Here is a 27504-nt window from a genome sequence, read left to right as displayed (position 1 = left end):
TGTTTTGTAAAGAGACCAGAAAGCCATTAATTTTCTTGCAATATCTGAAGGCCAACTTCCAATTCAGAAGCGCTGAAGCAATGCATGCTTAGTCACTACCGCATATTTATGATTTTTTTTTTTTTTGCTTGTTTGTTGTCGTTTTATCTCCATGCGTCACGTATTGCAGGCATGAAAAACTTATGATTATATTGAACAGAGCTGTAGATGAAGACAGCCGGACATCACGCCAAAGCCTGTAATACAGCCATCAGTCCACGAGGCGATACGGTGTCAGTGTCACGTTTTGCCAGACCTCGGCGTGAAATGTAGACGCATGTGGTTGAGGCTCCAAAAAACATGAGGTTAGGTTTAGAAAATGTTATGGTTTGGATTAAATGTGTCTCCTAAAATGACTTGGTTAGGAAACAATAATGGTTTGAGTGAAATCACAAATTACACGTTACGTTGTGTACATCGCATAAGTTACTTAACGTAGGTTATGCAAGGCGCCCAGGCGAGAAAAAAATGTGACGCTGACACCGTTATCCTCTAGTGTACCGACAGGTATATTAAATTATTTGGTGTGATATCGGGCTGTGACACCAGTGGGGTGAATCTTAATAAAGGTATCTATTAATGTCTTACTTTAAAACAGAATTTTACTCCCATGTCCTTGATTTACTATAAAAATGTGAAAAGGGGAATATTTTCCTGGTACAGTCCTCTTCAGACATTGCTGGGTAATTAAAGGGGAAGTGAAAGGCTTTAGCACTATTAAAAGGGTCTGCTACCTTATGTGATAATGAAGCAAACCAAAACTGGGTAACACGCAACTAATTTCCAGCAAACTTGTGGTAGAATATAATCACTTCCTACTCAGTCTTTTTCTTTTAACTACTCAGACTGCGTATCATCCACAAGTACAGTAGACGCCCACTTGATGTGACTTTGCAACAGATTTTTAGCTCGTGCAGTTATTTGATATATGCATTTCAGACCGAATTAAAATACTGGGAACTGCGACAGCACTAATGAACACAGTCCTCCGGGAAGTGAATAAATGTATGGTAGGCAGCAAAATGACTGAGCCTTTGAGGAAAGCGTATATTACTGGTATCTGTAGTAGCTGCTCCCGTACACGCATCAGAGAGTGAAATCTTATTTATGCTGCTTGAAGCTGTAACCTTTTCGACATACAGTAGGTTGTTCATACCTCCAGTAATTGGTCTCCGTACTCCAACCCTGCCTGGTGGGCGATGCTTCCTCCAGTAACTTTGGAGACAAAGATTCCTCCATTCTCTCCACTGACAATGGAGATGCCCAGCGGCTCAGCACCTTTGTGCACAATGACATTGCGGGGTTCCTCCAAGTATGGTCTGGTGGGGGTAAAAAAAAAAAGAATATGCCTGAATGAACAGAGTCACAAAAGAAGCAGTTACGGGACACAGGAGGAAAGAGAGGGGGTAAAAGGTGATCTGACATTTTCGCAGCTGGGCTGACCAATGTATTTGCAGCTCTGGGGAGTTACTTCCTACCCAGGCTTTTGCTATACATAATACAAAATCATAAACAAGCCTATGTTGTGTTTAAAGAATGTTTGAACCCGGGTTTAAACATCCCACCAACCCTGTAATGGATCACCTCTCCATCGCACCACCCAATGTCCGGCTTACAGAAAAAAAAAACTGGGCAGGGTTAGAGTACAGAGACACTATGTACAACAGTGAAAGCGCAGGCACAAGTGAAATCCCTTCACATGAAGGAGATTTGCGTGAACTTCGCATGTCTTCATAACAAGGTGGCTTTGGACATGGCTTGCAATTTAATGAAGGCAGATAAGAGGAAATGGATTAGCAGCCAGAGTGCTGATGTACAAACAAGACCATGACCCAGAAGCTACGAGGCTCAATAATAATACCATTGCATAACATACATACTGAAGACTAGAGGGTGACGTGGCTTAAGGCCAAAATGCACACATGCATATTTGACCATGTCAGCATCATAAGAGCACGGACGCGACATGCACTGTCCGAGATTCAAGTGGGTTTTCCGACATGGAGGGCGACATGTGCAGGCACGTAAACAAAACTCAACCTTTGAAGTTCACGAATCAAGGTTTTTGTTTCCTAAGGCGCAAATCATACTGTTGCATGCAAAGAAGTAGCAGTCTCAGAATTACGCTGCTCTGTTGGGGTGGGTGAAAAACATCACAAAACTATATAGTGCATGTGAAGCGCACGGGACTATTCAGCTCCTTCGTATTATCTACCCAACCGCACTGAGACGTGTGAACAGCGTGAACTCAGGGGGGCGGGTGGGGGTGAGAGGGGAAGCGGGGGGGGGGGGGCATTCCCTTGTTTGTAGCACTGGTGATGGAGAACAAACCTGAGGCTCCTGAGAGAGGAGAACCTCGGCCTTGCAGCCAGAGGAATCCTTAGAAAAGAGCGATTACGGTAAAGAGATCTGGAAGCGGAAGGTTGCAAAGAGGCGGGAGGAAGATAAAGAGGAGAATGGAGGACAGATATCATACAGAGACAGTAACAGTGTAAAAGAGATGAGTTGGCAGTACAATATGGGACAGAGATGTTGGAGGAAGGAATCAAATAAAAATCCAACACACTGGTAAATCACTGCTTCTTTGGAAACAGCAAGAGCCTTCCATAAATTTTATTAGGAGTTTTAATAGGATTTCGATGTGAATTTCAATGAGGGATTGCACAGCTCTGACCATGATAGACCTGTTGCCTGGCAACGCCTTTTGAAATAGCCTAAGAGGATCCCTGAGGACTGACGTAGGCCATATCGTACCCGTTTCTGGAACGATCCTTATAATCATACTCCACATCATTCATCCAACAACTACACCATTTGTAAAGCCATTTTGTCAGTATCTCAGTCCCGTAACAAAGACCGCACTGATCAACTAGAGACCAATAACGATCACCTGATTAATATTCGGAACAGGATATCCACGATAGAAGGCCTCTGATTTTACAGTGTACAATTTTGGAGAGTCAAAAATATTTGAACAAGCTAAAATATGGCATCGAGGAGCACCGCAATAGTACATATGTGACCCAGTAAGTCATGGACAGTTTATTTCTGCTATATCACCTTTGAAAAATATTTGTATCTATGAACACTCCCTTTCCGTCATACCTGTCTTTCCTTCGCTCCCCTATCGGCAGTGGGCTGACTGAGATCCGAGGTAAAGTGGAAATGGAGCCTTGCGATTGGCTGCTGGCAAACGAGGAAGTCTCCAGATTGAGTGGCGATTGCGGAGGTGTGATGAGACTGGGACTGCTACACTCGGAGTGCGAGAGGGAGCCTGGATTTAGAGGAAGAGTAGCAAAAAGGGACAGAATGAGGCCGTGTAGTCGTAAGATGATTGTTAAATCTAACATGAAGGCACTTCTGCAATACACATTGAAATCTGATTACAAATTTCATTTCAGACCATTTTGTGATACATGGAGGTTTTATAAAGGTTATCAAACATCTCGTATCACTTGTCCCACAGCCACCAATATCCTGAGGCTTCATTTTTGACAAGAATATTGCTACCCGAGCTGCTGCCGCCTGTGGATAGGTTCTTGCTTTTGGTGTCTATGCCTGTTTCGCAGCACTGAACGCTTAGAAACACTTCATGTGAGAAGAAATTGGTGTCTAACAACCCGGGGTTTAGATTAGCAGATCTTGAAGTGCCTGTAGACTAATTATACCTGGACATATTATGTTTTTGTCTAAACACATTTTGACAACTGATGCACATCAACACCTTGTGTAGAAGAGATTAAAAGTGTCATATTTGGTGGTAACCAAAGGTTCAAACACGTTGACAAAATGCTTGTTTGCATCATCAGGGTTTAAAGGATTTCCACATCAGTAATTTAAGGTAGCTGCCTGTTTTCCCTCAGCCCCAGCTGTTAAACCTTAAATCAAAACGTTTGTAGAGCATTGATCTCAGCCACCTCAACAAACCACACATCGGAACCAGTAAAAAGAACAAAAAGTGGCCAGATCAGCTGCCTTGCAGTTTGACAGTCATGTTTCAATACTCTTTTTCTTTCTTTTTTTTTTTTACCAGTGAGCACAGTACCTCTGTCTGACCCCAGCATGGAGCGAGGGTAGCGGGGAGTGGAAGGGATTTTGATCCTCTCTGTGCGGTACTGAACATTATTGGAAGAACCTGGCAGAGGGATGAGACACAGGAATGAATGCTGTGACATAATATCCAAAAAGAGAAAGGAACGTCGAGTCTGTGACCTTTACGGACGTGTGCGTGTGTGTGTGTGCGTGAGTGTCAAACTGACCGAGCCGTGCACTGGAGGGCAGTGAGTTTGTACCGTGTGAAGCTCTGCTGCTGCGTGACGATGAGGATTCAGAGTAGTCGCTCGTGCGCTTCTGCTGGCTCAGGTCCAGGCTCAGACGACCCTGGTGCTGTGGGCTGCACGGACAAAAAAATAAATAAAAATAAAAAGAAGCCTTATGAAACAGTCATAACTGTGTATGCAGTACTTCGACAATTATTTGAACATATTTTTACTGTTCGGTGTTAACCAAACTGATGGGCTGAGCTGAGTCACAGCAGCAGAATATCGAGGCGAAGCAACTGTAGGCCGTTGAATTTAATTATGTGATTTTGCATTTGGGAAAGAGACTAATTTAAAATGATTTACTCATCACATAGTGCCCGTCAGAAACAGCGAATTGCCAATTAAAGAAGCCTCGACATGACATTAAACACGGGGATCGAGGAAAGGTTGAGTGTGAAAAGGTGGTAACCTGGTGTGGTTGTGCTGGTGACAGATCTGGGATGCGACAGATGGACAGTTGCTGGTATGAACGCGGTGACTGCGCACGGTGTATACCGGATTCCTCATCACGGCCGTCACAGCGGGACAGGGAGACAGTCCCCGGTGGGCCGAATCTGACATGGCACAGACACGCCACCGTGTTAGCGAGAGCGGGAATCTTATAATTATACCGAAAGCATTTTTAAACATAGGTTTATGTAACATTTGGGAAACTCACTAGGAGGTAGGGTGCCATTGTAGACTGTAGGGACAAAGCCGACGCTGTGTCTATGAGAGCGGCTGGGGGAGGACCGCAGCATGTCCCGGGGCTCTGGTGAATGCTCGTCATTAGAGTAGCTCTGTGATGAATGACAGAAACAAACAGTTACAGTTTTTCCCTGCAGGGTGATAAAATAACATTACGTCCCGGGAGACAATTCTCCCCCCTTTGCTGGAGGTGCCATATGAGGATAAAAATGACAACACCAACATCGGCGCAAGAGTGAAATGAACATTTCTGTGTCCTTTCAGGGCCTGAAAAGGTAGCTAGGCACGGTTGTCTGGGATCCAGGCACTGACTCAGCTCCTGGGCTGGGTGGCTATACCAGTGTAGAGGCATCAATCACTCAGACACTCTGGCTAAGAGGCAAGTCTCGGAGGCTTAACTCTGACGGGCTATAATTCTATTACAAAATGGATGCTTTGGCCCACTAGGAGGATTTGAAATGTCCCATTTTTAATTGTTCTCAAATGCATCATATTCTCTTTATTAGAGAAGCTCCAAATCAAAACTAGCTTGGGCCGATGCAGGGAGTAGGCAAAAGACGATTCAGAAGAGGAACTTTTAGTTGAAATTGCACCTTATAAAAACTCTAGAGCCACTTTCGAGGTAAAAGAACTCACTTGGAAGGTGGGAAGAGTGATGGTCTGGGGGGTCATCCTACGCCGAAGGGCGGGGGCAGATTTAGGGCGCGGCCTCTTTACCTCTGGCTCCTCCCCCCTGGTACGACCAATGTCCTCGTCACATGACTTCCTCGAGGTGAGGACCTTGCCGTCCAGGAAATAGTGGTTTCCGTTCCTGTCCCTCTCACGCTCGCTCCTCTCCCTGCTCTCTCCTGCTGCCATGGAGATGGCGGCATCCCCCTTGCCGTCGGAGGTGATCGTGCAGTCAGAAGCAGAGCTGCTTTGATGTTTGTGTTTGAATTTAAAAGAGTCACTGCGAGTGGGCGGGGTTGGAGGGGTCGGGGTGGGGGTGGAGGAGGAGGAGAGGGACTCTGTCTTTGAAGGCTGTGGGGAGTGAGAAGCTGCTGCAGCCGCTACTGTTGCAATCTGATTGGCCGCCATGTACTCCAACTTAGAGGAAGGGGTTTCAGGGCGTTTGAAAGTGTCTGGGTCGAAGATGGACTTCCTCTGTTTGGGTGATTTGTAGATGGAGAGTTGGGTGGCTGCCGAGACTGGACTGCTGTTATCTGGTGCAACCGACATACCTCCCACCATCATCTTGGGCCACGTGCCGCCACTGTGCTTCTTCTCCAGGGTTGTCTCCATTGTGATGCAGTCTGAGGAAGACACGGGGTCGAAGGGCAAAGACGAAGGCGCCTTTGTGTAGGGACAGCACTCTTGGAAAGCGCTGGGGCCATAGCGGCCAGTTCCCAAGTCTGAGGCGGGCCGGAGGCTCGTGGCATGGAGGGAACCTATGGAGAACGGCTTGCTCATGTCACCATACACCTCGTCAGATTCGCCTCTGACCTTCCTCCTCTCCCCAGAGATGCTACTTGTGCTGGCGCTTCCAACATCAGGGCAGAAGATGTCGGTCTGTGTCGAGCTGTTGTGTTTGAGGTTGCGGCTGTTGCGAGAGTGGATCTCTGACAGGTGAACGCGCCCGTTGGACTTGTCCGATGAGTCGCGCAGAGTCTCAAATATGTTCTGGCCTGAAGTGCTGTGAGGGAAAAACTGTGGGGAGGACAGATGAAGGGATGAGCCACAGCGGATGAACATAGCTCCCAAGTTTTGTGAACGATACACTGGCAAATAAAATGGTCATGCATTTGATACCTCAGCTCTCACAAATACACAGTTGAAGTTATGAACCGCTATGTAGGGCATGCAGAAGTAGAAAGAAAGATTTTCAGCGAGAAAGGGAGCAGAAAAGGAGCTCAGAGAGTGAGATGAATACTGGCCCACCTTCATCAGAGAGAGGCTAAGAGAGTCCCTGCAGCTCCTCAACAGAGCCTCACACTCTGTCACAGACTTGTTATCCAGAGCAATTCCATTTATCTGGGGAGTAAAGACATCAGAAATAAGGACAGGTCCTTCAACACAAAAGCAACATAGATGTCATTCTTTTTTGATATTCCTTGTGTGCATGTCTTGGGTGGCAGTTTTGTTTAAATAGATGCACATCTACAAACACATACAGGTGACATATCTCCTGAACATGACAGCGCCTGGGGCCCCGAGATGTGTCTCACGCTGCTGCGGTGGGGAAACCACCAGAAATCTAGGGCAGCACATTTCAGTTCAAGAACCCTCACACTGCAATCCGTACATTTTCATCATAATGGGCTCGACTTGAGAGGAATCTTTTTCTTCTTTTTTTTTTCTTTTTTTAAATGGTCAAAAGAAATTAAATAGCAAAGTGGCTGCTATATTATGGCTGAGATTTAACATAAAATAAGTTGAGGAGAGAACTTTCTGCTTAACCGAGAACAAGCATATTTCACTGCTAATTCAACTGTTTTTGTGCAAACGCAATTAAGGATTTAATAAGTCATATATAACCTGATACTCTAATGTGATTAACATGCACAAGGGGAAGATAACATCTGATACACTTCCATGATTAAGATCTCCAAAGGCATCATATGTACTTACCATTGCTAATTGCAGGTTGCAGCAATCGTTTGGTGTGTCAGTTTGCTGGTAACATGGAGGAAACTTTGGCTTTGCTGCCAAAGAGATATCTACATTCTCTGGGATTTTAAGTTAAAGCTCAAGTTTCATGCTTAAATTAAACTAACAGGGGAATTAGGATCTCTGCTGCAACTGGTAGAATAGCATTACAGATAGGGTCACTTTTCCATCTCTTTTAGAGATTCATAGTTTCATTTCTGACACTTTTCGTCTTCAAGTCATCTAAGGCCAAACACTGTCAGGAAAACATTGTGTGTGTGTGTGTGTGTGTGTGTGTGTGTGTGTGTGTGTGTGTGTGTGTGTGTGTGTGTGTGTGTGTGTGTGTGTGTGTGTGTGTGTGTGTGTGTGTGTGTGTGTGTGTGTGTGTGTGTGTGTGTGTGTGTGTGTTGCAGTGGTCAATCTTTAGATTTTGTGCAATTCTATTCCCATAACAGTATTTGCATCTGTAGACTTCCACTAAAGTAATGAAAAGTTAACATATACATAATGTTACATAAACCAGGCAATGAATTCTATATAGATAAACCCTTCCATCAAAACCTTCAAAATATGGAGGGAAAAAAAAACAACCAAAAAAAACACCTGTAAACTTTGGTGAATGTACTTGCAACTGAAATGGACATTTCTTGTTCATACTATGAAAAAAAAACTCATTTATGGAAAACGGCCTTTAATTCTATAATGGGGAGTTTGTTTAATATATCATTCATAGCCTGATTTATATATGATTTCATTCAAACAAAATTTGGCAACATCTGTTATATTTTTGGGGGACTGTTGACAGTATTTTATATAAATATGTAAAATCCCTTCTGTAAAAAACCCTTGACTTTTGAACCTGGCTTTATCCAATGTTTAGATTTCGGTTCTAGAAATGTAAGCAAATTAGTGCATATTTAAATAGATAATGCCTCATTCGCATTATAAACTTAGGAAAACTACACACAAAAAAAAAGAAAAAAAAAAAACTACAAAATAATTGTCTCATAAGTAATGAACTGAGGAAGTTTTATGGTTACGTCTATAAATTCCATTTTCCCCTGTATTAACCTGTAGTTTCTTGCCTTGAGGATGAGTGTATTGCAGCTGTGAGTCCAGAGACCTGACCACCTAGCCCTCTAAAGCTGCAAGTTTTTGAGGATTTCATCAAAAGAAGTAGACTTTCCTGCTTCCACTTCACAGACTTGGCCAAATCCCACCTTATCAGGGTTTGGAGTGTGGATACTGGGATGGATCAAGGTCTGGATTAGAAAGCCTAAAGGAACGTGTGTGAACTGCAGAGTGGTAGATGTGGAGAAAGGGAGTATAAAAAAATAAAAACCCAGAGGATTTCACAGATGCTGACAGAGACTCACAGCAATCAGTCTGTCTCCGGCTGTGAGAGAACCCTCCCTGGCTGCCGGACTTCCCTGGACAATGGCGGTGACAAACACCCCGCTTTCCAGGCCAATGCCGCTGTCTGAGATACAGAGGAGAAAATGAAGTGATAAACAGAAAAACACACAAATACTTAAATCTCTTCATGGCAATCCAGCACTCTAATATACCTTTGTGTCCCACGAGGTTGATGTGAACAGGCGTGACCAGCCTTCCTCCCAGAGACTTCCTTCTTCGTACCACCATGTTGATCAATCCTCCACCGTTCAGGACCGCCTTCACCACCTGCTTCCTGTCCTTATTGGTCAAGTCGATGTCATTAATCTTCAGCAACCAATCATTCACTCTGGGAATCATACGAAAAGGAATCATGAGGAATTTAATAAACCTATAGTCCAGGAAAACACACGCTGAATAGCTTCGTGAGGCGGCTCGTACCTTAACCTTCCATCTGCAATACTTCCTTTGTCCACCCTTGTAACAAATATTCCACAATCTCCTGGTAAATACGGATCATTTACCCCCTCTGCGATATCAAACCCAAGTGCCTTCAAATCCATGTCATCCTGTAAAAGGCAGTAATATAAATGTCAGTCAGCTCATTCGGTAAAACTCCACTGGCTCTCAGGAAACAAGCATGTCATCAAATCGTTCTCCGTAATAAGAGCCGAGTGCTGCTCTTACCCTGTCTTTCTCAAACTCAACCACCTCTGTCTCCCACTCCAGGGAGTCTGTGTCGATGGCTGAGTCGTGCGAGCTGTGGGCCATTAGCTGACAAAACCGGGCCTCCTTCTCCAGCTGGCTCTCCATCTTCTCCCTTAACAAAGGAGGACATCACACACACACACACACACACACACACACACACACACACACACACACACACACACACACACACACACACACACACACACACACACACACACACACACACAGAGTCAAAGGTCAGCCACATGAGGACGGATGAGCAGAGGCAACAGAAAAACACATGTCTGGTCTGTTGACTGAAAAAAATGTACAAACCAAAAGCTAGCTGGTCCTCTGAAGTTGCATCTACAGGGATAAAACATCATGCAGATATTTTAAATACGTTTTAACCTTCTTGTCATGTGGCTCCAAGTTTGTTTCAAAATGTCCCCGACGTCCTTTCTCATACTCACAGGCACCTTCCATTTTGCAGTTTAGGGAATCAAATTTATAGTTACTCAGTAGAAAACTAAAAGTAGACTGCACACAATGGCCCACTGTCAGTAAGATATATGGCGTCCTACTGAGGCATGCCTTCAGGGTTGTGGTGACATTAAAACCCCAATTGTACATTGTTCTTTACAGAGGATAGACAAAGAAATTCACAAAGTCACTGTATAATACATACTTTATATAGAGGGCAATTATACGATTTCAAGACTCAGGAGCGGGAAGAAATAGCTGGTAAGTGTACAAGGTCAAGCGTCATAAAAACAACTGGTTATGGTTACATACAGTTAGTTCCTAGTTGAGATAAGGGGAATCAGACTTGACTTCCTTCAGCCTTGAAACCTGACCTTCTTTGCCATACACACTTCTGCCAGCAGAGGGAGCTTTCACATGCAGTATAATCTTTCATATGCAGCAAGTTTAGAGACAGAGAGACAAAATGTGTATGCGTGTTCAAAAACACTGACGATTTCCAGGATTACACTTTAATCTGGGCAGGCAGAAATGTTGCCAGAAAAAACAACCGAGCTACATGATGTCTCCAAAGGCAGAATATCACAGCTTATGTCCTGCCACACACCGAGTGTGACAGTTTACAGAAACAAAGATGGCACACCACGCAAACTTGGCTGAGCAGAGGCTATGGCACCATGTTGTTCTGCGCTTGCTCAAATGCAGAAGAATTTTCCATGGATTGCTAATATGAGTCTTTGTTTTTTTTTTTTTTTTGGCATTTTGCCTTTACAAGATAGTTGCAGTGTAGCGAGATAGAGAGAGGAAATGTGGGAAAAGGAGGTGGGGAGTGACATGCAGCAAGGGAGTCAAACCAGGTCCCGAGTGATGCGAGTCTTAACCGCTCGCCTGATACGAGTGTTATTATCGTTACAAAAGGAGACTTTTAAATCATGAAGACTCACTTTAGTTCTTTGAGCTCTCGCAACGTATCGTTCTTCTGTTTCCTCATATCGTCCAAATTGCGCAGCGCGTCGGCCAGGTCGCTGACTGCCCGGTCCCTTTCTCGCCGCAGGTTATCACACAGAGTCCTGGAGGAAGGAGAAAAGAGGGTCGGTGCGATAACGCGAGTATAAAGGCCGGAGTGTATTTTTAGCCCGTGATTCTCGAAGATCAACAGCCGTGTACTCCGGCCCTCCGGCTCTATCCAGAGTCTTAAACAAGCCTCACACAGACTGACCTTATGCTCTCCCGCTCTGCTACTATTTTGTCCCTCTCTTGAAAGGCCCAGTCCCTTCGACATTTGGCCACCTCAGCCTCCTGCGTGGCCTCCTTCAGTTCCTGGGACATGGCCTCATACTGTTTCCGGAGCATCTCAATCTCCTTATTGGCCCGTTCCATGTCCAGGGTGGCGGAGTCTTGTTTCTAAAGAAGAAGATTAAAGGCACATAAAAAAAAGATGAGTAAAATAAAACAAACGCTTTGCAGTGTTGGTGTGAAAAAACGGACTCCTAAATGAAACATTAAAAGCAGAAAGTGTGGAGAATTTACAGATGTGTGACTTTGAACAAATTAAAACATGCAGACGGAGGTGCTTCTTATCATCCGTCTACCTTTGACTCTATACTGTCAAAACGAAGAAGCATTACACATGTGACATACTACATTTTTTTTTTTTTCTAATGGGCACTGGGAGAAACACAACAACTAAAAAAATACATCAAATCAAAACAAATCTATCTGTTCATTCTGCCTTTCATTTTCTTGTCATTTGAGATTACAGCTGGTGGAGTCTTAAAAAAAAAAAAAAGCCACAAGATACAGTGGCTTTTTTTTTTTTTAATCCATGCATATTTCATATTTGTGAAAGTTTCTGGGAGCCCAGAAAAGAGAGTTCTATTTGTGTGATGTCATCCCAAGTCCACGGGCCGAGGGGGAACACCGGCGGGGAAACCATGTGCACGGAGACGCACAAAGAAGAAAACGTGGAATCTAAAATGTGTTCTTAGCTCATGCGCCCGGTACTTTTTATTCAAATGAGAGCTCCACATCTGAGCCCAGTATTCAGTTCTCCTTAACACACACATGGTGTTACATCAAAGAGAAGGGGGAACATAAAGTGATAAACAGAGACAGTATATTATGATCACCGGGATACTGTGCGGTGGAAATGTCTCATTGTTTGTGTGTAAATGTTTCTGCCCAACCAATATGTCCTCCTGATCTCCACAAGTGTTTTCAGAATGGAGTGTGATCTTGTCATTATGTGTCTTGATAAAATACTTAAAAGGGTCACAATCTGTCTCTGATATCCATCATTCAGATAAATTCAGATCTCAGATTGACAACATCAGCAGCTCTTGATACCCTCATGGTCAGGTCGTTCTCTTTGCTAAGCACGAGACGGATTGAGTTTGGGAACAAGCCGAGTAAGTGCTTGGCTAACTTGGTTTGGAGTTTGATTCACGAGCCCTCCCAGTGATAAAAGATGACACAGGCAGACGAGTAAATCACAGTAAAGATATCAACAGATGCTTCCAGGGATTTTATGAAGGACCGCTGTGTAGTTACTTGTCTGGCCTGATAGTACTCTCGGAGAAGCTGATCCCTTTGAATGATGGCCTCCGTCCTCTCCTTGCGAGCCACGTCCCTCTCCTCCCGGACCGTCTCGATGTCCTTGCAGGCCTGGCTCAGCTCCTTCTGGGCCTCGGCTTTGTCCTTCACCTCGTGGCAGTATTTCTCTAGCAGCTCGTTCCTCTCACAGATGGCCCTGTCACGGTCCACCAGTGACGAGTTCAACTCCTGTCCCAGAACAAAAGGCGGGCAAAACGGAATGAGGGCATCTCAACACTGTGAGTCATTAATGTGATGTGAATTTTTTTTTTATTTGAGGTCCAATGCGGAGCGATCCAATACTAGCAGAGAATCTCTTTCGTCTGTCAAACACAGTGTTCGGAGATATACTTCAAAAAGGAGGCCGCGCAGCTGAACTCTTTCTGTGCAGTGTATTGGTGTGCAAATGCCCCGTGATCGACTGACAGAGTGGACAAGTGAGCGAGTTACATGTGGATGCCTGGCCGAAGTCATGAACACGCTCACTAACAAAACAACAGTTTGATAAAACTCTCACAGAGGCTATAGTTTGAACTGATGCGGGTTTATATGTTCAAAATAAAAAAAAATAAAAAAGATATGTCATCTCAAGTCACTTTACATAGGTCAAGACCTTAAAGGACGCCCATTATAGAGACACCCGGCATTGCCCCGCTTCTTTTGATGAGTATATTGACAGGAATAGTTTTATTCCAAAATTGTACACACATATTTTTGGGAGAGAAATGAATACCGTAATATCATTTTGGGAAGTTTCAGCACACTTTTTCTTTCATAAAGTTTAGTCCTGGGACTGCAGATGTAAATTACATGGTAGCTAAATCTGGTACATGGCTTCTTTTCTCTTTTTGAGATGAATGGATTTTGTACATGGTTCCTATTGAAAATATATAAAAGAAAAATGTGTTTTTATCAATAACAGTCTCATATCTCTAAAGTGTGTAGCCGGAGCCAGCGGACAGTTAGCTTAACTTGGCATGAAAAATGTTTGTGTTATGTGCAGGACCGCTTCTTGGCCAGGACCGGTGGATTCTCTGATTCTCCACTTGTTGCCGAGATACCAGGCCAGTACCAACAAACAGTCGAGTGATGGTGGTCTCATTCTGTTGCCTTTGGACCGCGCAGTGGCAAGATGTTTCAACATTTACAGGCTTTCTGCTAAGCTAAGCTAACTGGTTTCTGGCTCCGGCTACATATTTCCTGTACACACATGAAAGCAGTATTGATCTTCTCATCTGACACGTGGTGAGAAAGTGATTAAGCGCATGCTCCTGAATGTCAAACTATTGCTCAAAGTTTTTCATCCAACATCTCTAAATGTGTCAGATTTGAGGAGTACAAGTTTAGTCATCGTCGCATTGATGAATTTCTGTTTGATAAGGTCCTAAATATTTGATTTATTGAATTTCGTATCAAATATGTTATTTTATTTCTGTTGATCCGTGACAATTTATGGAGGACAGTTGTCGTGTTTTTGGAGCCTTCATCTCTGGATATTAAGTGCGTATCAGCTATAACGGGTACGGGGAAGTTGTGTGCATTCACGAGGCGGAGTACCTGTCTGAGTGCCTCCAGCTCTTCACTGGCCACCACCCTCTCCGATGAAGTGTTTTTTAGTCGGGCCTCGGCTGCCTCCAGCTCAGTCTGCAACTTGTCCAGCTCCTTGATCACCTGGTCCCGCTCGCTCATGATGAGGCGGTACTCGTTGAACACCGAGTCCCGCTCCTCCTTGTACTTCTCGCAGTCCTTGGCCGACTTCAGCTGCAGGTTCTTGTAGCGCGTCACCTCCGACTGCAGCCGCTCCATCTCTCTCTGCAGCTCCTTGTTCTGAGCGGAGGACTTGTTCAGCTCCTGCTGCACTGAATCAAACCTGAGAGAGCGAGTGTCAAATTGGATGAGACGCTGACATAAAAGGATGCGCTGGATGCAGTTTGAGTGCGTCTCATCGTGGCCGTTGTTCATACGCGCGTGTTCCTCCTCCGATTCGAGCACATTACCACACGTCAATATAAAATAATTAAGACACGAGTAATGTGTCGTGTTCTCTCTGTGTGCGTGTGTGTGTGTGTGTGTGTGATGGTGATGATGATGCTGCTTTCACCTCCTCATCGAGGTAGAGTACTGCTGCTGGTAGTGCATGGCCGAATCCCTCTGTTTGAGCAGCGCATCCATCTGCTTCTGCAGCCTCTGGTTCTCCTCCTGCGCCTGCTCCAGGCGGCTCAGGTCTGTGTTGTGGTTTGCCACCTTCTCGCTGTACCGCTTGCTCAGGGCATCGTACTCCTTCTTGACGCCCTCCAGCTTGTCCATCGCCGTGTCGTACAGTTTGTTCAGCACCTCGGAGGAGCCCTTCTCCCTCATCACCTGGACAGGACAACAGAAGTCACATTACATATCATTATAAGGCTAGTGCTCAAATGAATGATTCCATCGGATGAAATCAAACTAAGCCTGTATTTGCTGTACCGCAGCTTAGCAGCAGATGGCATTAATGTGCAGATTCTGTTTTTGCTGTACAGGGGAATCCAAACAATGGTAAGTGCATTTCTAGAACTGCAGATATTCACTTAGGTAATGGCTGGCCTTCAAAATGAACCGTTTTATGTGCAGAGTGTGTCCTTCAGACTGCATTATTCATTCTCTTCGAGACTTCTTTATGCAGGTCTTGCTGATATGGTCTTCCTGATTCCCGAGAGTGCCTCAGTGACCCGAGGGCTGCGTTGACCTCGGCTACACAGCACAAACAGCGTATACACTGATCTTGTAGCTACATGTTTTGGGTCAGCGTGCCCTTTGCCCGAGCTGAGCCCTTTTCTTCTGTGCTTGTCCTTTTCAGAAATGCTCTGTGTGCATTTCCCTCTGCTTCGCTGCCCTGTGCTTACAACCACTGCAGTGTCCCCATGGGTGCTGCGTGAGACAGTGCTTAATAAAAAAATAAAAAAAAGTACAATACAGGTCACGGCCCCCTTGGGCTGTATTGTATTCAGTCCATAAGCAATATTGTTTGAAGTCCCAAAATGTAGAACTTAAAACAAAGAAGGGAAAACTCCCCAGCATTTTATTTAAAAATGTGTGATGAAACGTATATTTGTGGAGGAAACATTTTATGCGCTATATACCAGCTCGAGCATTTGTGCCATATCAGTAAATCTCCCAACATCTGGACAGCAGACACCCCCACAACAGTGCGTCTGTGAGCAGGTTGTACCTGCTGTTGCTGCAGCCGGAGGTCTGCCAACTCTTTCTGGTCTTGAGCGTGCAGTCGTTTGAGCTCCTCGCAGTTCTGTTTGAGGTGGTTGTGCTCCCGGACAAGCTGTGCGTCGTCTCTCCTGAGTGTTTCCATGTCCTCCTTCAGCTGGGCCTGGTCACCCAACACGCGGCTGTGCAGCATGCTGGGAAGGGCAAAAGCACACACACACACACACACTCACTCACTCATACAATGGACGTGCAATGACACAGAACAAACTTTGATGACATTAAGTTAACAGGGGTTGAAAACCCAGAGGAAAAAAAAAATGCAACATATAAAACTAAAAACAAAGCGATTTCAGCGGGAAAATGAATTTATGGACCTTTAGACATTTATGACCAAGACATTTATAACCAAAGTGGAATGTCCTGCTTTTTGAAAAGTTAAAAAATCCCCACCGAACACACACACAAACTCTATGTGGCTATATTAATAATTCCTAAATTAAGCTTTGGGGGTGGAATAAATTTTGTCAATTTACTTTTGTTTGATGAGTTTCAGCTAAAAGTGTACAAAGCATCCATGCTATTGTAACATGGTTCCACTTGCCTCTGTATCACAGGTCTAGAAATGTGCATTTTTTAATGTTTTTAAACAGTTTTGTGGTTGTCTGAAGAGGAATAATGGGTTCTTCCCAGTTTGACAAGCAGTAGGTCACATTTATCACATTGCACCGATTCTTTTCGGAGCTTGTTCATGATTTTATTATTATATCAATGCATATAAGAGGAGTTTAGACTTGTGCAAAGAGTTTGTGGTTTTGAATCTTTGTTATGTCTGTTCTACAAACAACAGCATATAGGCTATGTTGTTAGCTATGTTTGCCAACTACCAATCCGAGTGTTAACACAAGTGTTTCTATGTTTCAGAATCTTCTGTACATGGTGAGTAAATGATGAGACCATGGAACTATAGCTGTATAGTTATGCATATGTATAACTGACCAATGGACTGGAAGGCTTTTGGAGACTGTACTCTATTTCCGTGTATTTCTGTCAAACCTCTCAATATTATGCCATCATTTTTTGACAACCACAACAGGCGTTTTGTCTTTTTCTTTGAGTTTTGAGTGTTAAAGCAGTTTTCCCCGCCCCGACATATTTGAATCAAGGATCGTTAACAGTCGTTTTCCACGACAGTCTGCGGTGCTTTTATATAATACAATGCAAGATCACTCGTGTTACACTATCATGGGATCAACTTAATTTTACATCGTATCTTAGTAATCTTCAAAAATATTTTAACTAGCTAAACTCTCAAACAGATAATACACCATATAATCTGCTTCTGTGCTCAACAAATTGTGCCTCGGCTGACAAGCTGTTAGGCTGAATGATTCAATCACCTAAATGCCTCCATTTCCAAGCTTTTAAAACCATGCAGGTTTTTTGTAATGCCAGTTCCCTTGAAATGTGAAAGCTGGCTGCAGCTCCAAGGGATGTTCTTTCAATTAGGTTAATTGCACTGCCATGCCAGTATTTCTTACAATTGCAGTAAAACAATGCAATAAAACTTAATTATTTCTACGCTGGAAAGCAGCAGGTGGCAGGTGACATAATATTCATCCCACGCTCTCAACATTTGCACTTCACTGATGAGTCCCAACCCACATTCACCATCGCTTTCATGATGAAATCAATGCTGCTTTGTGTACCGCACTGACTTCTTCATACAGGGAAATAGTGAGACCAGAACGACTGTGAGGAGTCCTTCATTAGCAACAAGAAGCATGACAGCTAGCAGGAGAAATACTTACTGGTAAAAGTCAGCCTCCTTCACAGCCTCCTCGCACCTCTTCAGTGTTTTGGTATGCTGGTTCTGGAGCGACTGCAGATCCGCCATGGCCCTCATGCACTGACTTTTCAGACGCTCATAGTCATGACTGGCTTTGGAATTTGGCCTTAAGGAGAAAGGCAGCAAAGATTCAAAATTCTCTTCAAATGCCTTGTATGAACGAGTGGCCCTAACACGGCTCAGATAGGAGAATATAAAAGACCTGACCTCTCCCTTGTGTGATAATTCAGAAGTTAGGAATTAAATGATAAGCTGCATCAAAAAAAAAAACTACGCACTGATGTCAGCAAAGCAGCTTTTGTATCATCTGTTGCAACAGAAACATCTGGTAACTAGAGCACATTAAACTTAATTAAGCAGCCAGTGTCAGTGCCCTCGCTCTGCAAGGTGGAGTCAGCGTTATTCCACACAGCAGAGAATTTAGTGGATGAAAATATGGCAGCCAGAGCACAAAGTGACTCTAACAACCCGGAGAGAGTAAACATTACCAGTCAAACTTTGCTGCTCTGAGAACAATGAATCTAAAGTCTGATGTATTGCATTTAGGCCCCCCGACCCCCAAAACAAAAATCCCAAACACAAACCTAATTAAAGTGTTACCAGGAGAAAAAGAAACGGTAACAACAACATCTTGGCACAAAGGCCAGAATCTGCACCTGCAGTCATCGAAGGTGGTCCCAGGCGATGCCAACGCCAGACGCTTACGAAGCTCATCCCGCTCCCTGGTCACCTGGCGGAGCTGCAACAAGATGGTGTCCAGGTTGTCACCGGAGTGCCGGTTGTCGTTGATGGCCGGAGGTGGGGAGGACGCTTCACCGTTAACAGGCGAGCCTGCAACAATGAGCACATTACCGCAGGCTGGGACTAATAATGACACGCTGGATGGAGGTTTCACCTCACAACACATTTCATAATTCTGAAGTTGCATTTTGTCTAAATGCCGTTGAATTCATCTTTATGCCCGTACTAAGATAGACAATCAAATTTTAATAATATAACCCAGTGGGGCTGCAACAATTATTTTCATTACTAATTAATCTGTCGATTATTCAAGTAGTTGTTTGGTCTTTAAAATGTCAAAAAGGTCACAGCCTAAAAGGTCTTGTTTTGTCCCGACTTGCAGCCAACAACCTAAAGATATTAAGGTATGTATCATGGAGGACTGAAAGATTCCGAAAATATTCATATTCAAGAGGCAGAGAATTTTGGCACTTAATAGTTAAAAAAATGATTCAAAATAAAAAAATCAATTAACAAAAAAGTTGGCGATTCATTTTCTGTTGAACAACAAATTGTTGCAGCTCTAAAACCCACCCAAATGGGCTTAAAGAGTGCGACCAATAGAAGTCCCACCCAGCATCAGTTGTACAGATTTTCTGAACACTTGCAGAAAATTACATTGGAATTCAAAAACTCCACGGATCTGTAATCTCAGACCTGAAAATAAAAGGCAGCAAGGCCAGACAGGTTTGTGCTGACATACTGTATGTCTGGTATTTTCTGTGTGCTTTAAAACAAAGTCAACAGAGAATCTTAACATTTGAGTCCACGTAAATGTCTGTGAAAAGATTAATAATAACTCAACACTGAAATACCTAATATATGGGGGGGGGTTTGTTTGTTTTTTTAGAAACTTAATTTTCTTACACTGGCTTTATGTATCTATTTTATCTCTGTTTTTTTTTTTTTTTTTTTTTAATTCTACCTGTCCTGATGGATTAAAATTCAGGGGATTGATCTCCACAGAGGAGGATTCGTCACTAACATAACAAGGTCATACGCTACTACCGTTCGTCCTTGACACGTAGTCAGATAGTGATAAAAAATGAGATATCACCAGGAGTCGCGTTCAGGGTTGTTTTCTTTAAAAGAACACCCATGGCAGGAAATCTGAGGATTATGCTCGTCTTTGACTCAACATTTGGACCTTCTGGAGGTTTATGTAACACAGCTGAGTCATCTGGACCTTTGTCAAAACTAGGGAAAGGCAAACATGGCAAACTTCCTTCGGGAATGCTGGAGACATTCGGAGAGTGTTATTGCCCCAATTTGGGGCTTAAAGGAGAAACAACACCGGTGACTTCCTGAACTGCGTAACCCAGCAGACAATCAGGAATTACGCTAATAGCGGCGTGGACAGCTTTCCCGCAAGTCACAATGCTGCAATGCAGATTTCACCTCTGCGCTTTTATGGTGTGTTCGGAGATAGTGCGGAATCAGTCTGGCCCTGCAGGACACACACACACCTTAATAGACGTCTGGGGTGGTTATACATACCGACACTACTGAGGGAGCTGCTGCTTTCCGAGTCAGAGGGCATGGTGGACAGAACGCTGTACGTGGAACCTGCCAAGAGAAGGGGATACATTCAGACACGCAGCACTGATAGTTTGGTGAACCACTTACACACAAACCTTGTATTAATTGCAAGTGCAACGTGGTAAGAAGTGAATATTACACAGTCAGCTTTATATTCCCTGCACGGTCGCATGATAAATTTGGTGCAGGGTTTATACTTCGTATAATAACTTCAACACTTCTTCTTAGCGGCTCTATATTATCACTCCAGACGGCTGTCGTCATTAAACCTGCCTTCCCTCACTGTGCACTCTGCCTCGCTTTGATGTATAGTCTCTGTATGTTTCTGCTACACAGGCAGAATGTCACGGCTGAAATGGGATTTTCTCTTTTTATGTCAAGCACATAGAGAGAGAGAGAGAGAGAGAGAGAGAGAGAGAGAGAGAGAGAGAGAGAGAGAGAGAGAGAGAGAGAGACAGAATGAAAATGATTCTCTATCTGAATGGCTGTACACGCCGTTAAGCTGGGGGATATTTCACACAGGCTACCACAATCCATAGGAGGGACTATGCAGATCCCCATTATACTGCAGAGTGCCTGCTCCAAAGGGCAGCATAAACATGGCTGACAACACAAACGGGAATTATTTTTCCAAGACATATCTCAGACTTGTGGTTATTACAGAATGCATCACCTCTTGCACTGTCAACTTCCTATTTTCACCAAAACCCTGTTTTCAAATAGGTGAAGATACTGTAGGTTTAAACTAATTTCTACACACATTTTACATCCCGACTCATCCAAAAGCTGGTCTGTCAGCTGCTGCATGAAGACACTGATCACCACACTCAAAGTCCTCATGCAACCAGAATAATCAGAAAATGTTTCCACCAATAAAAATTGAAAATAAAAACATGTAAAAAAAAACAAACACAAATGAGCTCCTGATACATGCCAAGTGTAAACAATTAAATGCACAAACTTTGTCGTTATAGCAATTCTTCATGTTGAAATATTTAGGGAACTGCTTTTATTGTCCATTAGTCTGATTATTTTTTAGGTGAATTGATTAACTGCTGTTCAGTCTAAAAAAAAAAATGTCAAGGCAAAGAATTGAAGATGTCCCCTTGACACTTTTTGAGGTTAATGTCCAAAACCAAGAGATAAATTTTTTTTAACAATAATGATAAAATAATAACAGAGGAAAAAAACCAGCAAATCCTCAAATTTGAGAAGCTGGACCCAAAGACTTGTTTTCCATTTTTTATCTAAAACATAAGTAAAAAAAATAAATTAAGAAATACATTTGAGTCATAGATGACCTTGGGCCACCAATCTGAAATCACCTGCCTGGCACATTTACATTGATGTAGAAACTGAAATGTTGATTAATGTGCATTGTTCCTGGTTGGTAAGCAAATAAGTAATAATATACTGTACATATTTTAAAAATTAAAAAAAAAAAACATTTTAGCTATTGATTAATCAACATTTTAACTCCAAATAAATCCTATGTGTACTGGTAAATAATAGAAAAATTAGAAACCGTCTAAAACTGCGCAGCGAGGCACAAATGATACTAATCTAACGTGATAAATGATCCCCAAACACACGGGGTTTAAGAGGGCAGAGGAACGGAGCTGGCTTTGTCAGCAGCGAGCAATAGATTGACGCCAACTGTTCCAGACCTCCATCTCTGTCCTTGCCTCCCCACTGGGCTTCGCTACAGCTATGGCTCCAGTCCTCAATGTGTGACAAGGCCAAGCCTAATTAACTGTGAGCTCTGTGCGACTGAGCCACTCCATCTTAGGCCTCGCAGACAGAGGGGAGGAGAGGGGGACAAGAGGAGAAACATGGAGCAGGCACGGAGCAGAGGAGGACAGATGAAAGGAGATAGCCCAACTAAGTCGCAAAAGAGATAAGGAGGGGAGGGTGTTCAAGAGACAAAGAGGGGGAGAAGTAAGCGGAGAGACTGGAAAAGAGAGAGAGGAGCAGGGTGGAAAGGCTTTTAATCTGTTCTGACGTTCCCTGATGCTCAACACTTTTCCTCTGCTGAAGTGCTCCGAGCACACAGCTTTGATTTTCATATTGTTCCATCAGACATGATGAGAACCACTGTGGGGCTGCATGGCACTAATGCTCCGCAATCAGCACAGCTATGCAAATGGCACATGTTCAGTTCCGAGGCGGCATTCAAAAGCAACAACTGACTTCTTGAACCCAGTATGTTACCGACGAGGTTTCATAATAAAAAAAAAAAAGACATAAGCCACTGAGGGGTATTATGCCGGCTCAGCTGAAGGATAAATCTTTTTAAAATACTGCAGGGAGTCAGTGAAGCTTTGTCGCAGAAAAAAGTCCGCTTCTTGGATGGCAGAGTGGTTGGGGTGCACACTGTGTGGGCTAAAATGCTCTTACAGCAGGCGAGTCTCTGGTTCAACTCCCGGCCAGCCGCACCTTTGCTGCATGTCATCCCCCCCCCCTCCCCCTTTCTATCTAAATAAAAGAAAATAGCTAAATAAATCATCTTTAAAATGTAGCTTCTTAAATGTTGTATTTTGTGATTTGGAAAAACACTCAGTTAAATCAAAATCCCAGTAATCTCTACCACCGAGGGCACTCGCCAATCAACAGCCAGCAATAACTCCCACATACGAGGCAGCTCTGGGACAATCCAGACTAGCTCATAATCTGACGTGCAGCAGAATTCGTGGGCTGATTAGTTTACCCCGTATGCACAACATCGAGCGTGCAGGATGGACCGCATGTCAGATACACCCCAACTATCTGGTGGTCGATGGGTCAGCGGCATTAACCTTTTCCAACAGGCTTTTAATCATCGATACCAATTAGCAGCAGCCACAGTCGATCATTTGTAAACACGTTTGCTGCATCAATAGAACAGACATCTATTAGGGCTGCATAGATCCGAGTGCGGAGAATCCACCCGTCTCTGCCAAAAAAAAAAAAAAAAGACAGACAAATCAGATGAGGCCTGAGAAATTGTATTCAACGTTCACGATGAATTCCAACAGAGAGCCACATCATGACAGATTTCTTCAGGAGGCATTAGGTGTGGTGATTTAAAGCAAGCATTCGCTGCTGGCGTCAATCGAGAGACACAGGTTCAGGTGAGAAATATTCCGGTGGATGACCTGAGGCAGTGGTGACAAAGGCCTGTGTTCTAAATAGGTCAGGGGAGCGCTCGCCCCACCTATGGGGTTCCACTTCCCCCCTACTCCTCTCTTCGCCGCGCTCCCGGCTGTTTCCCTTCACAGGCAAGCAATGCAATGTGCCAGGCCACCAAAAGTTGCTTCAGACAACCAGATTATGTTCTCCGGCGCATAAAGCAAGATGACACGCGTTGCCATGGTGAAACGGGATGAGAGGAATAGCAAATTCTGCAGCGTGGTGAAAAAGAAGAGCGTTAAGAGTTGCGAGTCTGGTGGAGGAGAGCCTTATCAAAGTCAGATGCAACGTCTGGCTTCCGCCGTTAGGGTGAGACTAAATTATTCATCGATTCAAGAAAATTCTCCGTCTGACAATGAGTCTCTCAAAACATAAACCGTGCGTGATTATCATTGCGATGACCATCATAGACAACATTTTCAGGGCCACTTGGTGAAGGAGCAGCATTCCAAAAATAATACAGTGCTATTCTTCATTAGCTGCTGTCAGCTATTCTCGCTGTCAGTGAGCAACAGTGATTTCAACAAAAAAAAAGTCACACACACCAAGAGGCTGGCAGAGTCCAAATAATGTCTGCGGTCTTTCTCCTTTCGTGTCCTCAGCTTCGCAGCCATTAAACTGCAGAAGCGCAAATAATAGCAACACTAATAACACGGTTGAAAACGACCCACTACTTTTATAGTGTGCTTAAATGAGGCTGAAGGATGTGTCAGCATTAAGCCGGAGAGTAGAAAGACTCTTTTACTCTGGCACCCCACAACTCTAAATCCTAGCAGCGGTTTTGACACGCAGTACAAACGGTGTAGTTTAAATTAGTGATGTGCCGATCCCTCCTACTCCGTCTCCACACTGGTTCAATTCCTCAACTCGGGATATTCACAGATACGGAGTACCAATCCAGGACCGGTGCTCTTTTTCTCCCCCTCTTTAATCTGTACTGCATGTCACTGCGTGTTAAGACTGGGGTTAATCTTCTGTGTGTGAAGGTACCATGAAGCTATAACTACACATTACATCAGAACTGTGGAGAAAGTCATACTAGAGCCTGACGGTTTTCTTTTTACAGACTATAAAACAGAAAAAGAAGCTTGGGGTGAATTAGAAAATGTTTTTGTTATATGTATAGTCATTTATAATTATTAAATTCCCAGCAAAGATGACTGTTTCAGTGCTCTGCTGTCAGTGTGGTCAATAAACTGTAAAACTATCCTGAATCCATTACATGTCTTTGACACAAATCTCAATGTGTTTGATGACCACATTTGAGGAATCATTTCATGCTCAAAACTCTCTATTATGTAGACCAACAGAGTGCTAAGGTTTGTGTAATTGTTCTAGAAGCTTTATGAAATCATCTCTCTACACATGTATAACAACAGTGATTTAGAATCAGTGTTTAAAATGGATCTGTTACCTGTCCATTATGCTTAATCGGGTCAGCATCCTTGCTTCGGATATATCCTGTCCGACACCTCGTCACAAAATCTATTCAACATGTACTTTCTGGTTTATTACAACTGCAATTCTGCAAAGAAACACAACATGACTTCCTTTGTCCATATCACTCCGTGTGCTCTGGGACTTTCAATGAGCCGTGTACCGGGCCCAACTTCTGGGTAGGCAAATGACACCACAGGCTAAGATTCTAGGCGACGAGCCAGTGAAAGCCTTACTGCCAGAGCAAAGGATTGATCATCTGATTGAAGGAGTCTACACTGAGCATAAACATGAAGACATCTAACATGATGACTCCATGAGCCAAGATTACTCCACTGCACGCACATCGCCTGACTCACGGCTCTGCGTTCATCTCGGCTCGGTCAAACCCGCCCACCTTTTTCACTCACGGGCTCAAGTCTTGCCCCGTGGCATGTCTCGCAATAAGACCCAAAAATGCATCTCCCTCAGATGTGTAACCTTATAGTAAATTCTGTGTCTGTGCGAACAATCTGGGACATTTAAGTGAAAAACAACACGTGCAGAAAAAGCCTTCGGCCCAGCAGACCTGTCAGAACTGCTGAGCAACACTCCCGAGTCCAAAAAAAAAAGCCCCTCAGTGCTATCCAGCCCAGCCTATTATCAGTGAGCCATAATGGGGTTTCTCGCTGCATAAAGCTCTAGCTCAGCATAAATGAGACATAATTTCCTTTTGAACAGCTTGCCCGTGCCAAAGGTTGGGTCAAAAACAAAAAGGTGAAAGATGTCTGCAACATGTCCTCCAAATGCTCCATTACGGCTGCTGCTAGTGCAAATAGGAGCCAAAACACAACCGAAAAGCCCGTCTGCGTGGGAGAAAAAAAAAAAAAAAAAACAACACTTCTGTAATTTCAACAATCTTTATGACATTGCTTTCATGTTTAATCACAAAAGCCCGTGTTGATTCAAAAAAACGTTTTCATCGTGTGTCGAGATAATTCAGAGATTAAACTGCACTATCATTCTTTTTTTTTATTAAAGGTCACCAAGAGAAAGGAATCTAGTGTAGAAGAAAAGAGCGTATAGTCATTTCCCAGATGTAACGCTGACGGTGTGAAGGATGGGGCTTTTCTACCATACACAACAATTATGAGCAGCAAATGATGCCCGCTGTTAAAAGCACATGATGATAAAGGGGTAGTTTGCATTTTCTTTTAAATGGGCCGTATGACGCACTCATCCATAGTGTATTACCAACCACTTTACCATGTTGTCAGACAATACCTTGTGCAGCATAGGTCAGGTTATGCACGGGAATACAGAAGGGCTATGGTTGAAAAAAAAATGTACAGTCAAAGAAAAAGGCTGTCTAATGACAAGTTAAAGGAGAGAATATATTCTAAATACAGCATAAATTTAAACCAACCTTCTTTTTTTTTACATGGTTAAGATATATTTTGTTACTGACCCCCATCCACAACAAGACACTGCCTAGCTTCCATGCTAAATAGCTGTTGGAATTATTCATTCATTAAAATAAATCAGCTCTCTGACCATTGGTGTACATTAGCCCTCTTTCTTGCTTTTAATCTATTAAAAAAAATTAAAAAAAAAAAAAAAATTGTAAACAGTCGGGAAAAAGCAATACCATTATTTGTTGGTGATGCAGGTCAGATTTGATCAGAGACTGAAGGACAAATAACTGCAGGTGCAGGCAGCACAAATACAGAGCTCGAGAATTAAAGGGATGAAAAGACAAAGTCAAATGCATGGAGAGAAAGCAAAAACCCATGATGGAAGGAGGGGAGAAGAAAGATAAAAATGTAAATAGAAAGAACAAAAAAAAAACTAGAGCTAAAACAAAAAAACTGTGGCGGCGATAGGGATGGTGAGACAAGGAGAGAAGCTGTTTATTTCCATGACTTCATAGCACTGGTAAACATTTAGATGCTGGCATTTCCTCTACCTCGTGGGATAATTAGAAAGTGGAGGAACATGTGTAACATGGTAATGAAGTCCTGTTCCACAGTCCAGCCTCCTGGCTGTAGTTCTCACATTTAGTGTGGAGAACTGGCAGCAGTTATTAATGTTAGTGAAAATGAAAAAAAATATACAAAGTTTACACAACACAAGATTCCGTGTTAGAGAACAATAAAAAAAAATAATAAAAAATAAAAAAAATGGAACAACACTAACGATCCAGTAGGAACAGTGAGGTCTACCACTCAGTACTGTGCATCCCAAGGTTTAATTAGAGAGATTTATTGAGCAACAATACTGAAAAGAAAGCCAATACCATCAACACTGCTAATTACAACTCAACTCAGGCCCGAAGTGTTGATTTCATTAACGATTCATCGACATGACTTTTTCCGATAATTCAAATTACAATTCAGCATATAAAATGAAAAACAAAAATAGTGAAACATGCTCATCACAAGTCCTACAATTTTTGTATGGCATATTCTGACATTTGGAAAGCTAAATCTTTTAAATATGTAGCATTATTTTTTTTTGATACCTTGAATGAAAAACTGATTTCCAATATTATTGCTGATGAACGACTACTTGATTAATAATAATAACTAATTGTTACAGTACTGATTCCAACAACACTGTATCGGCTTACTTAAAACCGCAGCACCATGACAAATTGGGCTATTTCAACTAAATCCTGCATTACTGCCTGGTTACAGAGATACAGTAATGTAATAAAACAGACTG

The 27504-nt window shown here is 43.2% G+C and overlaps 1 protein-coding gene across 4 annotated transcripts in view; it reads right to left on the bottom strand.

Moving 5' to 3' along the window:
• dlg5a (discs, large homolog 5a (Drosophila)) overlaps positions 1-27504 on the bottom strand; it is a 41610-nt gene that overhangs the window by 9685 nt on the left and 4421 nt on the right. The window contains exons 2-23 of one of the 4 annotated variants that reach the window (XM_069692709.1): positions 20155-20223; positions 18534-18708; positions 17840-17983; positions 16039-16222; positions 14935-15194; positions 14391-14703; positions 12792-13022; positions 11461-11645; positions 11186-11311; positions 9756-9888; positions 9510-9637; positions 9242-9417; positions 9050-9153; positions 6966-7058; positions 5685-6734; positions 5020-5140; positions 4771-4915; positions 4299-4432; positions 4085-4174; positions 3145-3313; positions 2371-2448; positions 1196-1358 (exon numbers count right to left, since the gene is read on the bottom strand). In XM_069692709.1, the coding sequence (XP_069548810.1) occupies positions 1196-1358; positions 2371-2448; positions 3145-3313; positions 4085-4174; positions 4299-4432; positions 4771-4915; positions 5020-5140; positions 5685-6734; positions 6966-7058; positions 9050-9153; positions 9242-9417; positions 9510-9637; positions 9756-9888; positions 11186-11311; positions 11461-11645; positions 12792-13022; positions 14391-14703; positions 14935-15194; positions 16039-16222; positions 17840-17983; positions 18534-18708; positions 20155-20223 (4271 nt within the window). The remainder of the gene's footprint in view (positions 1-1195; positions 1359-2370; positions 2449-3144; positions 3314-4084; positions 4175-4298; positions 4433-4770; positions 4916-5019; positions 5141-5684; positions 6735-6965; positions 7059-9049; positions 9154-9241; positions 9418-9509; positions 9638-9755; positions 9889-11185; positions 11312-11460; positions 11646-12791; positions 13023-14390; positions 14704-14934; positions 15195-16038; positions 16223-17839; positions 17984-18533; positions 18709-20154; positions 20224-27504) is intronic. The other 3 variants (XM_069692711.1, XM_069692710.1, XM_069692712.1) reach the window with 3 other exon arrangements.

Source organism: Brachyistius frenatus, unplaced genomic scaffold, assembly GCF_029030835.1.
Source record: "Brachyistius frenatus isolate BFR_SWC_R1_liver_20210118 unplaced genomic scaffold, ASM2903083v1 Contig_13, whole genome shotgun sequence".
Classification (NCBI taxonomy): domain Eukaryota; kingdom Metazoa; phylum Chordata; class Actinopteri; family Embiotocidae; genus Brachyistius; species Brachyistius frenatus.
This window is presented reverse-complemented; position numbering and strand designations above follow the sequence as displayed.